At 40.1% G+C, this 16225-nt stretch overlaps 1 protein-coding gene across 2 annotated transcripts; it reads right to left on the bottom strand.

Moving 5' to 3' along the window:
- Positions 1-439: 439 nt before the first annotated feature.
- On the bottom strand, positions 440-12555 carry macir (macrophage immunometabolism regulator). 2 transcript variants are annotated; one of them, XM_043710163.1, is made up of 2 exons: positions 12246-12555; positions 440-2094 (listed from the first exon to the last, which is right to left on the bottom strand). In XM_043710163.1, exon 2 carries the CDS (start codon positions 2070-2072, stop codon positions 1449-1451), a length of 624 nt encoding a protein of 207 aa, XP_043566098.1. In that variant the 5' UTR covers positions 2073-2094; positions 12246-12555; the 3' UTR covers positions 440-1448. The 2 variants fall into 2 exon arrangements, with proteins under 2 accessions (XP_043566098.1, XP_043566107.1); XM_043710172.1 differs by lacking the exon at positions 12246-12555 and adding an exon at positions 6056-6132.
- Positions 12556-16225: the final 3670 nt, after the last annotated feature.

The raw sequence follows: 16225 nt of genomic DNA, 5'->3' as shown, positions 1-16225 counted from the left end.
TAGCAAGTGCAGAAGACCTGCTCTTCACCTCGTTCATTTTGTAAATTCCTAACTGACTTCAATATAAGCAGGCTTTTAAAGATTAGGCACCTGTGTAGTTCTGAAGGTAGATCAGACATAAGTTCCAAAAGTTTGATCAGTGTCAGTTTAGTAAGTGAGAGAACCAACACTTAAATTACTCTATTTATTGAAAAATAATCGAAAAATTGTAACATGACTAGATGGGAAAGAGTTAAATTAAAATCTTCAGCTTTATGGATATTTTTGCTTCTTCTGAAAGCTTGCTGTAGCATTGCAGATTAGCATCAAAAGACAAATTCTATATCCTGTTCAGCACTTGCCTTTATTAAGTTGCTTGAGGTGTGCAGAGCAAACAAAGAGAAAAAAAACTATTACATTACTAAAGATATCACAATAAATAAAAGAGGCCATTTTAATTTTTAAGTGCATTTCATGACTTTAATTGTTGAGAAAGAACTGAGAGGGCTCCCCGCTTCCAAACCAATGTATGCAGTTTGCCGCCTTTTATTATGGAAAAGTAACACAAGCTCACAAAGCATCTAGAATAATATAGGGGTGGGTTAAAAAACTGGCTACAATGGAGTTTCTCATTTATCACTGTTAGAAGTTCATTACTTTCGTTCTGAAAAACATTCCCAGTCAAAAAACAGTTCCAAAAACAGAAATTGCTGGAAAACCTCAGCAGGTCTGGCAGCACCCGTGGACAGAAATCAGAGTCAACGTTTCAGGTCCAGTGACCCTTCCTCAAAACTCCAGTCCTTGTTACAACTGTTCCAGTGCAAATGGACAGCAAGAACTACGACTCTGCACGTAGTTGCCTCCTGATACAGATCAAATATTTACCAGTTTAAACTGCAGACAAGAATAAATTATACCTTCATATAACTGCAAAATATAGCTATTTCAAATTAACCTTTATTATTAGATAGGACCTAAATAGCTGTTTATCTACTCAGATTGAATTTCAACTGCTTTCCAATAATAGATGCTTATGCAGTTATTACTTAAAATCTAAGTAATAAAATTTAGAAAAGTTAAACTGAAGATGACTTTTGATGATAGATTATTATTGCTACAAAATAATAATTAGCAATTCTTCAGCTATTTCATATTACTCCTGTCATAACAAAAAAGGTGACAATTTTAACCATTTACCAGAATTGGGATGGAACATATTCTGGGATGGAACATATTCCACAGACACTATCTAAACCCACAATAATCCTATGAGAAGGAGAACTTATTTCATAGCCCGGTACAGTTTGTATAGAATCAATATTCCATCAAGCAAGTTAAATATCACCTATCAAGTTGTCCAGTTCATCCACTCCCCTCAGTCACAATGATATTCGGGCAAGTATCACACTGACTTCCATAAGCCCAGTGCTGTTCCTTGTGCATTTTGAATAAAGCAATTAGTTTTATTTTCAAGTTTTATTTCTGCTGAACACACGCTCCCCTCTAAGTGTGAGATGTTGTAGCTGGTATTGCAGCACCTCTGTGTCTGCTGATTCCTTAATATTCATTTTATCCAGATTTAGGTAATCCAAGGATTTTGACTGGGCCCTCTTTCCTTTGATGAGGCAAATTGGCAAAGGTCCATGTAGACATTTGCTGGATTCAAAAGATAGTGGCTTGATGGTTTGTTCCCCTGAACTAGGCATTCGCCGCCGTCTTCTACCATTTGCAGCTGGGATCTCATATGGTTGATAATATCGATTCTTCGTTTTATAGATGCGAGAACTTCTTGACAATCCTACATCATGTTGCTTAGTATGTTGACTGGCCAAAGTTTCTGCTGCATCTGGCTCATTACCTGACCATCTTTGAGCCAATTTTAAAAGTTCCCCACCAGTAGCAAAGCCAACCAAGTAATTGGTGTCCATGTGAAGAATCTGATAGCTAGGCACAGTCTGCTTTACAGGAGAGCATGGGGTGCTGGAACTGCGAGGCTTCTCAGGCTCTGTTTTACTCAGACAGTTTACTTCTACAGCAGGTGCAGAGAGAACAGGCATGGTTGTCCTGGAAATACCACTGAGGTCCACCTCCATTCTGAAACTGGCAGCTGTCAGGCTAAAGTACAAATAATACTTATTATAACAGTGAACAGAAAACAAGTATAACATTTACACAAAGTTAAACATTGGGCTCTGATACATGACCAATCTTCTTAATAAGACCATAAACAATTAATCAGTAACTGAATAAACTTCAGCTCTTTGGAGCCTTGATTGTAACTTAATCTCTTTAATACACTGGAAAGTATTTAAACAGGTGGGTGAGCACTGGAGTACAAACTCCATGTCACAGACATAAAGGAACAAATCTATCACAACAGAACATCCGATTCTACAAGCAACCATAACCTATATTCAAAGAAACGGGATCCAGAGCAGTGTGATCAGCTTTCAAATAGATGGCTTATGATGTGAAATTTCAAGCAAAACGCTGTGTGCAAGTTATACTGTGGCAACTAAGCCAAGTCATTTAAACCAAGTAACAGGACTGTCAAATACACTAGTAAATAAACATTTCGTTCAAACGTCATTCAAAATATCATACCAAAGCTGCAAATAATCATTATTCGTTTATTTGCTTGAAGCCTAGCTATGCAGTAGTTTAAAATAAAGGGTAGTTTTTGTTTCAATTTTTGGTGTCGGTGTTTAACTAAATTTGGCAATGCAAGGCCAGTGTAGGCAAGTCTAATTCATATTGAAATGGACAGCAGAGGAGGAGAACACTAAAACAGTTCATGTAAGGGACAATGAATTGATCTGAAATGTTAACTCTTTGCTCTCTCTGGATATAACCCAATATGCGGAGTATTTCTTACATTATAATTTGGTGAATGACAATTACAAATGCATGTATAGAAGGACTTAGAGTCAGGAGGCACAGAGAGATGCACAGCACGGAAACAGACCCTTCGGTCCACCTCATCCATGCTGACCAGCTATCCCAACCCAATCCAGTCCCATCTACCAGTGCCTGGCACTATCCCTCCAAACCCTTCCTATTCATAGACCCATCCAGATTAAATATTGCAATCGTACTTGCCTCCACCACTTCCTCTGGTAGCTCATTCCTCCAAACCCTTCCTATTCATAGACCCATCCAGATGCCTTTTAAATATTGCAATCGTACTTGCCTCCACCACTTCCTCTGGTAGCTCATTCCATACACGTACCACCCTCTGCGTGCAAATTTGGCCCTTAGGTCTCTTTTATATCTTTCCCCTCTCACCCTAAACCTATGCCCTCTAATTCTGGACTCCCCCACCCCAGGGAAAAGACCTTGTCTACTTATCCTATCCATGCCCCTCATAATTTTGTAAACCTCTGTAAGGTCACCCCTCAGCCTCCGATGCTCCAGGGAAAACAGCCCTAGCCTATTTAACCTCTCCTTATAGCTCAAATCCTCCAATCCTGGCAACATCCTTGGAAATCTTTTTTGAACCCCTTCAAGTTACACAACATCTTTCCAATAGGAAGGAGACCAGAATTGCACGCAATATTCTAACAATGACCTAACCAATGTCCTGTACAGCCGCAACATGACCACCCAACACCTGTACTCAATACTCTGACCAATACAGGAAAGCATACCAAATGCCTTCTTTACTATCCTATCTACCTGCGACTTCACTTTCAAGGAACTATGAACCTGTACTCCAAGGTCACTTTGTACCTCCAATGCTCACATCCAAATCATTTATATAAATGAGGAAAAGTAGTGGACCCAGCACTGATCCTTGTGTTACTCGACTGGTCACACACCTCTAGTCTGAAAAACAACCCTTCACGACCACCCTCTGTCTTCTACCTTTGAGTCAGTTCTGTATCCAAATGGCTAGTTCTCCTTGTATTCCATGCGATCTAATCTTGCTAAGCAGTCTCCCATAGGGAACCTTGTCGAATGCCTTACTAAAGTCCATCTAGATCGCATCCACTGTTCTGCCCTCATCAATCCTCTTTGTTACTTCCTCAAATAACTCAGTCAAGTTTGTGAGATATGATTTCCCACGCACAAAGCCATGTTGACTATCCCTAATCAGTCCTCGCCTTTCCAAATACATGTACATCCTGCCCCTCAGGATTCCCTCCAACAACTTGCCCACCACTGACATCAGGCTCACCGGTCTAGAGTTTCCTGGCTTGTCCTTACCATCTTTCTTAAACAGTGACACCACATTAGCCAACCTCCAGACTTCCAGCACCTCACCTGTGACTATTGATGATACAAATATCTCTGTGGGAAACTAGGGAAGGGATTGCTGGGCCTCTTACTGTGTTCTAGCGTACACCTGATCAGGTCCTGGAGATTTACCCACTTTTATGCATTTCAAGACATTCAGCACCTCCTCCTCTGTAATATGGACATTTTTCAGAATGTTACCATCTATTTCCCTAGATTCTATATATTTCATGTCCTTTTCCACAGTAAATACTGATGCTAAATACTCCTCCCATCTCCTGCCTGCTCCACACAAAGGCCACCTTGCTAATCTTTGAGGGGCCGTAATCTCTTCCCAGTTACTAGTTTGTCCTGAATGTTTTTGTAAAAATGCTTTGGATTCTCCTTAACTCCGTTTGCCAAAGCTATCTCATGTCCCCTTTTTGCACTCCTGATTTCTCTCTTAAGAATACTCCTACTGCCTTTATACTCTAAGGATTCACTCGATCTATCCTGCCTATACCTGACATATGCTTCCTTCTTTTTCGGAATCAAACCCTCAATTTCTTCAGTTATCGAGCATTCCCTATACCTACCAGCCTTCCCTTTCACCCTGACAGGTATATACTTTCTCTGGATTCTGGTTATCTCATTCCTGAAGACTTCCCATTTTCCAGCCATCCCTTTATCTGCGAACATCTGCATCCAATCAGCTTTTGAAAGTTCTTGCTTAATACCGTCAAAATTGGCCTTTCTCCAATTTAGAACTTCAACTGTTAGATCTGGTGTCCTTTTCAATCACTATTTTAAAATTAATAGAATTATGGTTGTTGGCGCCAAAGTGCTCCCCCACTGACACCTGTCACCTGCCCTGCCTTATTTCCCAAGAGGAGGTCAAGTTTTGCACCCACTCTAGTAGATACATCCACGTGCTGAATCAGAAAACGTTCTTGTACACTTTTGACAAATTCCTCTCCATCTAAACCTTTAACACTATGGCAGTCCCAGTCGATGTTTGGAAAGTTAAAATCCCCTACCATTACCACCCTATTAGTCTTATAAATAATTGAGATCTCCTTACAAATTTGTTTCTCAATTTCCTCTGACTATTAGGGGGTCTATAATACAATCCCAATAAGGTGATCATCCCTTTCTTATTTCTTGCTCTTGTAAATTCCTCATTGCTTCTAACTGCATCCAATCCATTCGATCTGATAGGATTCACAACCAACTGCATTTATTGCAGATATAATCCTCAGTAACCTGTAAACTCTCCCTAAATTCCCACACCCAACAAGAGCATATCACTCTACTGAGGGCCATTTGTGCTTTTCAATCTACAGACCCAGAAAATAGCACTGTCTTATTCCTCTACAAAACACTGCTCAAGGTTAAGTTAACACTTATGGCTTATATTTTAAGTTTAATCAAGAGAAATAGCTCAATAAAACATCCAATCAAGAAAGAACCCACTCTACTCACTACTGCAGACTTATTTTAAGACCATGCTTAAAACATCCACTTATCGGTTTCTGTGCTGTGACCTCTCCAAACAGGTTCCTCCAAGATTAGTTGTGAATTTCACTGTTTTTTAAACATTCCCTGACATACTCAGATGTCCAGCGACACATGAATTCAACAGCAAAGGCAGTAACTGCTAACTCAGTCAGTAGCAATGTGGGTTTCTTTCTCTCTCTCTTGCACTGACCTCACCATGTGCTTCCATTGTCTGTTTTCTCCCTTTTAAAAATGCTGTTGTTTTGACCTTTTTTTCCAAAATTCCAAAACAATGCAACAGCATATAAAACATTAATTGCTGCTCCTGGAATTCGAGGAAATCACCCCCAACACCTAAAATTACCTCAAAAGAAAAAGGAGCAGCTGTTCCAGCTAGAAGCTTTTCTCGTCCTCCATCATGAATTACCTCGAATCCTTGAATAATTAAGAACAATATCATGACATTAACAAAACCGGGTGGTGAATCCCACATGAATCTACTCACCTCTTGGAGGCCAACCTCCTTGACACACAATCAATTGGGTGAGTAACCACATGGTGAACAAGTAAAAAGGCTCCAGAGAAACACTGGTACCAATGTACAGCACAAGGTCGCCATTCTGCTTTTCGTGTTTGTCCTGCTCTCACTGACCTGCTCTCACTGACCTGCTCTCACTGACCTGCTCTCCCTTTGCCTTGCATTCTGTTCTGCCTTAAAATATTTGCTCTTTTGAGGGAAAAATTGAGTGTATTTAAGACAGAGATAGACAGGGTCTTGATTAGTAAGGGGATCAAGGGTTACCAGAAGACAGGAGAATGGGATTGGGAAACATATCAGCCACAACTGAATGCTGGAGAAGACTCAACGGACCGAATGGTCTAATTTTGTTCCGATGTCTTATGGTCTAAGATGCAAAATATGACAATCATCTAACACAATCAACAGTCCTTTGATTCCTTTCTCTTTCATGAAAACTTTGCATCACAAAAAGGCACCAATGCCATTCACCTCAACTGCTCAGTGTTATCAAGTTCCAAATCACTCTGCATAAAGAATTTAGGGGAATTTATTTGTAATTATGTTAATGATACCTACTTCTGATCTTGCCCATGGGTGGGAATGTTTTGTCTATGTCTACCTTTCATTATCATAGAAATCATTATCAAGTCACCCATTTTCAAATTCTTTTTTCTAATCCAAGCTTGGTCCTAATTGATACAGCATGCCAAAAGAGGTTCTACCAATCTAAATCATACTTCTACTTTCTATGGTACCTTTATATTCAGTTTATAACAGAGACCATACTGCCACAGTATGTCATGAACTAAAAGAAAAGGTCCTAGACATGTTTAACATAACTCCCATTTCAATTCTACCACTGGGAAAATTATCAAATGTCAGAGATGCAGCAAGAATGCAATGAAAGAACTTTTATGAATCTATTTCAAAGCGAGAGTTTTGAATTCATGGTTTTCTTCTTAAACCCTCAATATAAGATCTCAGATGCATCTGAATCTCATTACATAAAGCATATATTATGATTTTTGGTTGCTGTTCCTTTCTTTCCATTGTGTTCTTCACCCTGACACGAGTAGACATTGCATTTGGGATTCTTGGTGACAACTGCAAATGAAAGCCTGTGTACTCTGACCACACAAAAGGAGGTGGTTGTGTGTTTGTAAGGCAACAAGATCAGCCTGAAAACTTCATAGGAGTTTCTCAAGGTAGGTCAGAGATGTAATCATATTCATTTGTTTCTTCAATTATGTTCTCTCCATTATAAGGTAATGACAGGGAATCTTTGCCAAAAATTGCACAATACTTAATCCTACTTGCATCTCAGGTCATACACCCTTACCTCGCAACCTAGGCTTGGGTTGATAAGTAACAAATAGCACCAAGATACAATCAATGGTCATCGTGAACAAGAGAAAGTCTAACAATCTCTCGTGAATATTCAACAACACTACCACCGCCAAATTCCCAACTCTTAACAGTTTAGATATCTCCTATGGTTAAAACTGCAGCTTAAAAACTGGATTTCTTTGTGGTGAGTGACCCAGCCCTGTTATCATAAATCTATCTACAAGGCAGAAATTTTGTGTGAAGCAATACTCTCCATTTGAGTACAGCACCAACAACACTCCAGATGGTTCACACAATCTGGGACTGGTTTGGTACAACTTCAGTGTAGCGTAAGCAGCACACCCATAGCCTTAAGCATTTATTCCCTCCACTGGTGCATTGCAGCAACTCAAACAATTATTCAACAGCACCTTCAAAACATATAACCTCTACCAACCAAGACTTCATAGCCCAGTATACTCCCCCACACTACCATTAAGCCGGAATATCAAATCATGTTCGATGACAAGCACAGGAGGGCATTCTTAAAAATGAGTTATCCACCTAATGGAGCTGCAGCATAGGACTAGTTGCATGCTAAATAGTGGAATCAACATATGACAGACACGACTAAGTGATCCCACAAGAAAACAGTCTAAAATCTAAGCTCTTCATTTCTGCCACAAGCAGTTGTGAATGATGATGGAAAATTAAACCACTCATTCGAGGATGAGTCTCCACGGGTATCTCCATTGTCAATGATGGGAGATCCAAGTACATCAGTGTAAAAGATAAGGCTAAAGTATTTGCATCCATTTTCACCAGAAGTGCCGAATGGATGATTTACTTAACTCTACTTTGGAGGTCCACAGCATCACAGATAGCAGTCTTCAACCAATGCGATTCTACATAATATCAAGAAAGAGTTCAGTATGCAAATGTAAAATGCAAAAACTATGGGCCTTGACAACATTCCAGCAATAGTATTGCAAATGTGTTCTCCAGTGTCTTGCTATATCTCTAGCCAAAGTGGTCCAATAGCACTACAACAAATCCAAACTGGCCAATTTTTGCCTTAACTCTCAAAAAAGTGATGGAAGGGCTATTAACATTGCAAGGGCTATTAACATTGCTATCAAACAGCAATAATTGCACAGATCAAATAACTATTTGCAGAGCAACTGTCTGCACACTGAAGTTCAGTTTGGGTTGCACCAAAGCCACTTGGATTCTGACTTAATTGTATAGCTTTGGTCCAAACATGGACAAGAGAGTTGAACTCCAGAGGTGATTTTGAGTCTGACCTTGGCACCAAGGCAGCATTTGAAGGAGAATGGCAGCAGAGTCCTTGCAAAATTAGAGTCAATTGGAATCTGGATGAGAGAGTGGGCGGGGGAACTCGCTGCTGGTTGGAGTCATGCCTAGTACAAAGGGAGATCATTGTGGTTGTTGAAGGTCAATCATCTCAGCCTCTACTACAGGAATTCTTCAGCATGCTCTTTTGCAAAACAAAAATAAAACTTAATTCTTCAGGTTAAGTTCCAAGGCCCATCCTGGAGGTTACCATTGACCAGAAACTGAACTGGACTAGCCATATGAATGCTGTGTTAACATGAATAGATTAGATGGTGGGAATTCTACACCAGGTAACACACCTCCTGACTCCCCAAAGCCTGTTCACGAACTGCAAAGCACAACTCAGGAGTGTGATGGAATACTCTCCTTTCACCTATATGAGTACAGCTCCAACAGCATTCAAGATGCTTGATACTTCCAGGACACTTCCACCCACTTAACTGGCACTTTGTTCACCACCAACGTATATCAGTAGTGTGTACTATCTACAACATGCAATCAAGCAACTCAAAGTTCCTTGCGCAGCACCTTTGAAATCTGTAATATAGCACATGATAGACAGTTGCATATGCATGGAACATCACCAGCAAACTTCCCTCCAAACCACACATCAAACTTGCAAATATATCACTGATCCTTCACTGTCACCTGTTGAAGATCCTGGAACTCCCTTCATATATCATGCACTGCAGCAGTTCAAGAATATCATCATGAGCAATAAATGCTGGCCTAGCCAGTGATACCTAAATCCCATGCACCTAAAGCAAAATAAGAACATCTGCAGCTACCCTTCCATTTCTCACACAACTTGACTTGTAACTGTACACTCGTTCCCTTACCAATGTTGGGTCAATACCCTAGAAGAAGACCCTCTCTGATGATATTTTGGATATATCTTTATTAAAAGTTTGAGTTGCTGACTCACCATCACCTTCTCAAAGGAATTAGAAATGGCAAGGCCTGCAATTGTTGGCCAAAATTGCCTACATCCCACAAAAAATTGAAACATTATCCTTCAATTTTCTCTGTTCTATTGAAAACAAACCCAATTTTTCTGAAGTTCTTTACTTGTAATACCTGATGCCAGGTCACATCCCAATAAGTTTGCATTGTACCCTTTCTGCTGCCTCAAGATCCTTCCTATAGTTTGGACACAAAAGCATACACTGTCCTTCAATTATTACCTCACTAGGTACACACACACACACGTCTGTATGTTAGATTTTAATGTTTAATTTAGTCTTACATACTTTAAAGCTCTTCTCATGTAGGTCAGCACTCCATGAGCAATTTTTCACCTTATCTACTAGAGTTGCTGCTTTTAATGTTATTTGGATTTTGAACCCAAAACTCCTCTGCTGTTCTGCATTCCCATCAAATGTACTGCTGTTGCTTGTATTGGATCCATGGGAGCCCCTTTCACACACATCACGAGAACTCCCTGCATGGCCATTCCTCTGTGTCTAACTTTAGACTTAGCACTTTCAATGAACATTGAGTGCTCAGAATGAATTCAGCTTATTTCTTCATTAGTCGAAAGGACAGTGCTGGGCCAAGTGGTAATATTCCTGATTGAACTCGTAAACCGTGGCCCCAGGCAAATGTCCTGTGCAATTAGTTCAAATCCTATCAGGGCATTTAAATGCAATTAGTAAATCTGGAGTACAAAGTTAGTCTCAATAATAGGCCATAAAGCTAGCCTTACTGATTCAAAAGAAGTCTGGTTCATGAATGTCCTTTACGAAAGAAAATCTGCTATCCTTACTTGACCTACGTGACTCCAGCATGTGGATGACTTGAACTTGACATAGTAAGCTATTCAGTACAGTAGCACTTGGGGATGGGGAATAACTACAGGCCTTACCAGAACTGTCACATCCCGTGAAGAAAAGTTAGAGGAGAGATTCCTATTAAATGGCAACCTTCTAGGCTGAGCTTTCAATGGTGCTAAATCTAAACTCCACTCTTTTGTCCCCTCGCATGCTACCAATATTTCAGAGATCAAAATAGAACAGCACCATCACAACCCTATCAATCTCTAAATAATTCCATGGGGGAAAAAAATTCTTTGCAGATCTGTATGAAATTTACGTGTAGTTTGTAATTAAGTTAACAATGAATCTACATTTAACCAATATTAACCAACTTATCTCAGTCACAAATACTTTAAGTTTAGACACTACAGCATATTGATTTTGATTGAATTTCATTTACTAAATGTGTAATACAAACACCACATACTGGACTGTAGACATCAGGAGAAATATCATCTCTCCTGATTATAAGCTAATCGTACGCGATTTCGCAAATTCCACTTTTTTTAAATGGTAAAGGGTTTTTGACATACCAAATAGCATACCTCTTTATATAGAGGCTATAACCCTTTATTTATAGACACAATGTGGTCAAAAATGTAGTTGGCAAGTCGTGTCCAAAGCCAAGTGGCCGAATGGCTGCTCAAGAAATTAATATATACGCACATGTAAATACTAGATCTAATATGATTTTACTATCAGCTATCAAGTAGAATTTTGTATTCATAACCCATTCCCTTTATTACGCTAACACTGCATTATATTTTTAGCATTATTACGCGTCATACCCATGATGTAACTCTAGCGTATCCAACAGGTTAGAAAAACGGTGGTGTAAAACACATCCTTCATTTTTCACTTCCGGCTACTTTCAAAATGAACTATCACGAATTCTAGTGTTCATACTTAATCATCCACAGAACACCTGAATGTGCCTAATCGGGGTCACAGTGATACTTAAACTCTATCCAATGTATCAAATAGTGCAGTGAAACAGTGTGTATGAAAATGTACTATATATATATATATAACATGCAGCGATTCCTCGTTCAGGCAGACTTTGAATTTATTGAGGGCAGCTCCGCGTCATTGTAAGCCTCCTGTAACAGTTTCCTAATTTTAAACAAACAGTCATTACAACCAAATATAAAAGAAGCGACACCGAAATAAATAATTCTGAGAAATTTTCAATTTACTTGGCGAATTCAAGGATACAAAACGGTGGTTACTCCGCCCAGAAAGGTCCGAATCTGCAATCACTGCCCTCCAGTATTTTTCAATATTCACACCATCAATCATCAGAATCCATCATCTTCTATCTACCCCCTTCACCCTAGTCAACTAAGTGGAAAACGATGCAGCTAAAGAGCACAGCCGCAACTGCTCAGTTTCTTGGTCGATTTCAACTCATTTCCTCATCCCACTCTCTCTTTATGTGAGAATCGGAGTATTGGTAAATATCACAACAGCGTGTATCGTTTCGTGTTTTGTTATTTCAGTCAGAGGGTTGGGTGGGTTTAAAAAAAAGAGAAACCAACCTGATTCCGAATGAGTGAGAGACCGGTTAAATGCCAGCGTTGCTGCCGAGCCGCTGACCGCGAAAATGCTGTACTCAGGAAGAGAAAGCAGATCGAGTTCAGTTGTGGCAGTGGAGAGCTCCCGAATCCGTCACATGATTCTGATGTTTTAAAAAAAAAGACATGGCAGCCACTAGGAATTGCAATCTGTTAAGTAATGGATTAAACGAGAAACCCCTTTCTAACTCTTAGAGTTAAGGGCAATTTTAATTTTTTTGAATTTTTTTTAAATGGGCAATTTCTAATCTGACCCAGTTCCTTGTAGTTATTTAGTACAGTGATGTTTGGCAAGAAATTCCAGACGAATCCATTTGTTTCCTCTTGATGTAGACTATATTTTATTCCCCCCCAGCCCTCAAAAAGAAAAGTCTTTTCCCGCCTGGTCAGGCATGTTTCAGGACCGGGAAAAATTAAATGTTGGTTGGTTATTTGAAATGGGATTCGATAAATCATGAGCAAGGGAAACTAGTGCAATGGGTTCTACTATTCTTTTTAAACAGAAAGGCCTAAGAAAAAATAATTAAACAGCCTTTGCTGTGACATTACAACAAAAAAAAACTCTTGTCAGTTAAACTGTAATTTTATATGACAGTGGAAACTTACCAAGTTAAAAAATAACATGATTCGGACCAATGATGAGTCCCAGCCCCTCTGGTGCCCACTAGTCTCGAAAAGCCTCTATTGTACACCTGAGCACAGATGGTCAGGAGCGACGACCCTCGGACCGAGGAACAGACCTTTCAAAAAACGAGAAAGGAGCTACAGTTCATTCACATGGCCTGGCACCCAATCAACTTTGTTAGCCAGTGTTTGCACGGGACTGCTGCATGCAGCACTCTCTGCCCCAGATCCCCAATGGAAATGGGAAGGACCTGTTTGGAGACGGCCCTCCATAGGGAGTCTTCACTTCTGTAGATGGTTTGTATCCCAGGGCTCCATGATGTGTAGTGTTTACAAGACATATAAAATTACTAAATTACATCTCATTTTGCAATTAAATGCATAGAATTTTTAAAATTCACACATAGGATTTGGGTGTTGTTGGCTGGGCCAGCATTTATTGCCCATCTCTAGTTGCCCTTGAGAAGGCGGTGATGAACTGCCGGATTGAATGGCTGAAATCCATGTTCTGTACATAGATCCGCAATGTTGTTAGGGAGGGATTTTGAGGATTTTGACCCAGCAACAGTGAAGGAACAGCAATATGTTTCCAGGTCAGGGTGGTGAATTGCTTGGGGGAATCTGCATGTATCTGCTACCATTGTCTTTTGAGATATAAGTGTTCGTTAGTTTGGAAGGTGCTGTTTAAGGATTCTGGTAAATTTCATCAGTGCATCTTGTAGCTGATTTGCACTGCTGCTATTGAGCATCAGGGGAGAGAGTAGATGTTTGCGGACATGGTGCTAATCGAATGAGCTGCTTTGTCCTGGATGGTGTGAAGTTTCTTGGGTGTTTCTGGTGCTGCATTAACAGGTAAGGCAGGAAGTATTCCATCACACTCCTGATTTGTACCTTGTAGATAGGCTTTGCAGAGTTGCTGTGGGATTCCTAGCCTCTGACTTGATTTGTAGCCTGTGTATTTGTATGGCTAGTTCAGTTTCTAGTCAATACCAACCCCCAGGATGTTGATAGTGGGGATTCAGTGATTATGATGCTATTGAATGTCAAAGCACAATGGTTGGAATGTCTCTTATTGGAGATGGTCATTGCCTGGCATTTGTGTGGTACAAATATTACTTGCCACTTTTTAGCCGAAGCCTAGGTTCTTGCTGTACTTGGATATGGACTGCTTCAGTATCTGAGGAGGCAAACTGGTGCTGAACATGGCACAGTGAACAGCAAACATCCCCACTTCTGATTTTTAAGGTCTGAGAATGTTAGTGGTAGAAAAAAAAGGCATTTTGGCAGATAATGCCTGCAGTGATTATTTGAAAGAGCTTTGTCCAACAATGCCAACTACTGTTCATAATCTTACGTGTTAGTTGGCCTCATGTATCTACAACTCCTTTTAATATTTATGTTGAACTTCCACCATCCTTCAAAATGGAACATTCTTGACCTTAAATACTCCTTCAGAATCTTTGTATTATTTTAAACACATGAACACTCACTAGAGATTCTCTCTATCAACAGTAGCATACTTTCTCATTATTTTGCAAAATTCTATTAGATCATCTCTTAATGTTCTCCATTCCAAGTGAGCAGTCCTAACTTGTCCACATCTCTGCATAATTTAATTCCCTCAGCCTTAGTAACACCTGATAAACCTTATCTGTATACATTTTAAGTCTTTCACTTCTTTCTTATGATTTGGTCCCTAGAATTGTTCACAGTACAAAAACAGAAATTGCTGGTGAAACTCAATAGGTAGTGCAGCATCTGTGGGGGAGAAAATAGAGTCAACATTTCAAGTTCTGTGTTCGTTATCAGAATGCCTGAGTCTGCTCTAACGCAGAGTCATAGAGGCATACAGCATGGAAACAAGCCCTTTGGCCCAAATCCTTCATGTTGACTAGGTTTCCTAAACTGAACTAGGCCCACTTGTCTGCATTTGGTTCATTCCCATTAAACTTTTCCTTTTCTTGAATCTGCCCAAATGTCTTTTAAATGTAGTTGTACCCGCCTCTACCACTTCCGCTGGCAGCTTATTCCATATAAGCACCACCCTTTGTGGGGGGTGTCAAAAAGTTGTCCTTCATGTCCATTTTAAATCTTTCCCTTCTCACCTTAAACCTATGCCCTTTAACTTTGGACTCCCCTACCCTGGGTAAAGATCTTAGCTATTCACCTTATCCAAGCCCCTCATAATTTTATAATCCTCTATAAGGTCACCCTTCAGTTTCCTACACTCCAGGGGAAAAACGCCACAGCGTATCCAGTCTCTTCTTATAACTCAAACCTTCCACTCTCAGTAAATTCCTTGTAAATCTTCTTTGCACCCTTTCCAGTTTAATACACAGTATTCCAAATGTGGAATCACCAATGTCTTATATAGCTGTAACATGATATCCCAACTCTTGTACTCAATCCTCTTACCAAGGAAAGCAAGCATGCCAGACGCCTTCTTCACCACCCTGCCTACCTGCCATTCCACTGTCAAAAAACTATTATCTGCATCCTCGGTCTCTCTATTTGACAACACTCCCCACGGGCCCTGTCATTAACTGTATAAATCCTACCTTGGTTTGTCTTACCAAAATGCAACACTTTGCATTTATCTAAATTAAACTCTGCCATTCCTCCGCCCACTGGCCCAGGTGTTCAAGATCCTTTTGTACTCTTAGATAGCCTTCTTCACTCTCTACTCTTCTTCTAATTTTGGTGTCATCCACAAACTTACTAACCATGCCTCCTATATTCTCATCCAAATTGTTCGTATAAATGACAAACAACAGTGGGCCTAGCACCATTCCTTGTAGCGCACTGCTGATCACAAGCCTCCAGTTTGAGTAACACCCCTCTACTCCACCCTCTGACTCCTGCCGTCAAGCCAATTTTGTACCCAATCAGCTAGCTCTCCTGAGATCCTATGTGATCTACCTTACTAATCAGTCTACTATGCAGAACTTGGTCGAAGAGTGGGAGATCTGCTCCCAGAACTGACAGTGTTCCTAATATCCTTTCAGATGGGTAAGATGGTCACCATAGAGACAAAACAGAGAAAGATGCCCAATTCTAACAATCCTGGACAAAACCTGACTGTGATCACAACCAGGCACAAGCCTTTCATCCTGGTGGAAAAGCGGAATATGTTAAAGGACTTGTGCGTTCTGACCCAATGAGACAATCTTGAATTTTAGGAAGGAAACAATATGCATATGAAGGATGTATAAATCCTTGGATGAGCAAAATGTCCCCTCTCCTCCAAATTCTACAGGGAAAGATATATGCGAAAATATTCAAGGAAGAAATGTTTTTTTTAGATTGTGAAGGCATTCAAG

This window comes from Chiloscyllium plagiosum, chromosome 2, assembly GCF_004010195.1.
Source record: "Chiloscyllium plagiosum isolate BGI_BamShark_2017 chromosome 2, ASM401019v2, whole genome shotgun sequence".
Classification (NCBI taxonomy): domain Eukaryota; kingdom Metazoa; phylum Chordata; class Chondrichthyes; order Orectolobiformes; family Hemiscylliidae; genus Chiloscyllium; species Chiloscyllium plagiosum.
The sequence above is the reverse complement of the archived record's forward strand: the minus strand, read 5'-3'. Positions and strand labels throughout refer to the sequence as shown.

Coding starts and splice junctions, on each gene's coding strand:
- macir (XM_043710163.1), bottom strand. CDS start 2,072: ATGGAGGTGGACCTCAGTGGTATTTCCAGGACAACCATGCCTGTTCTC.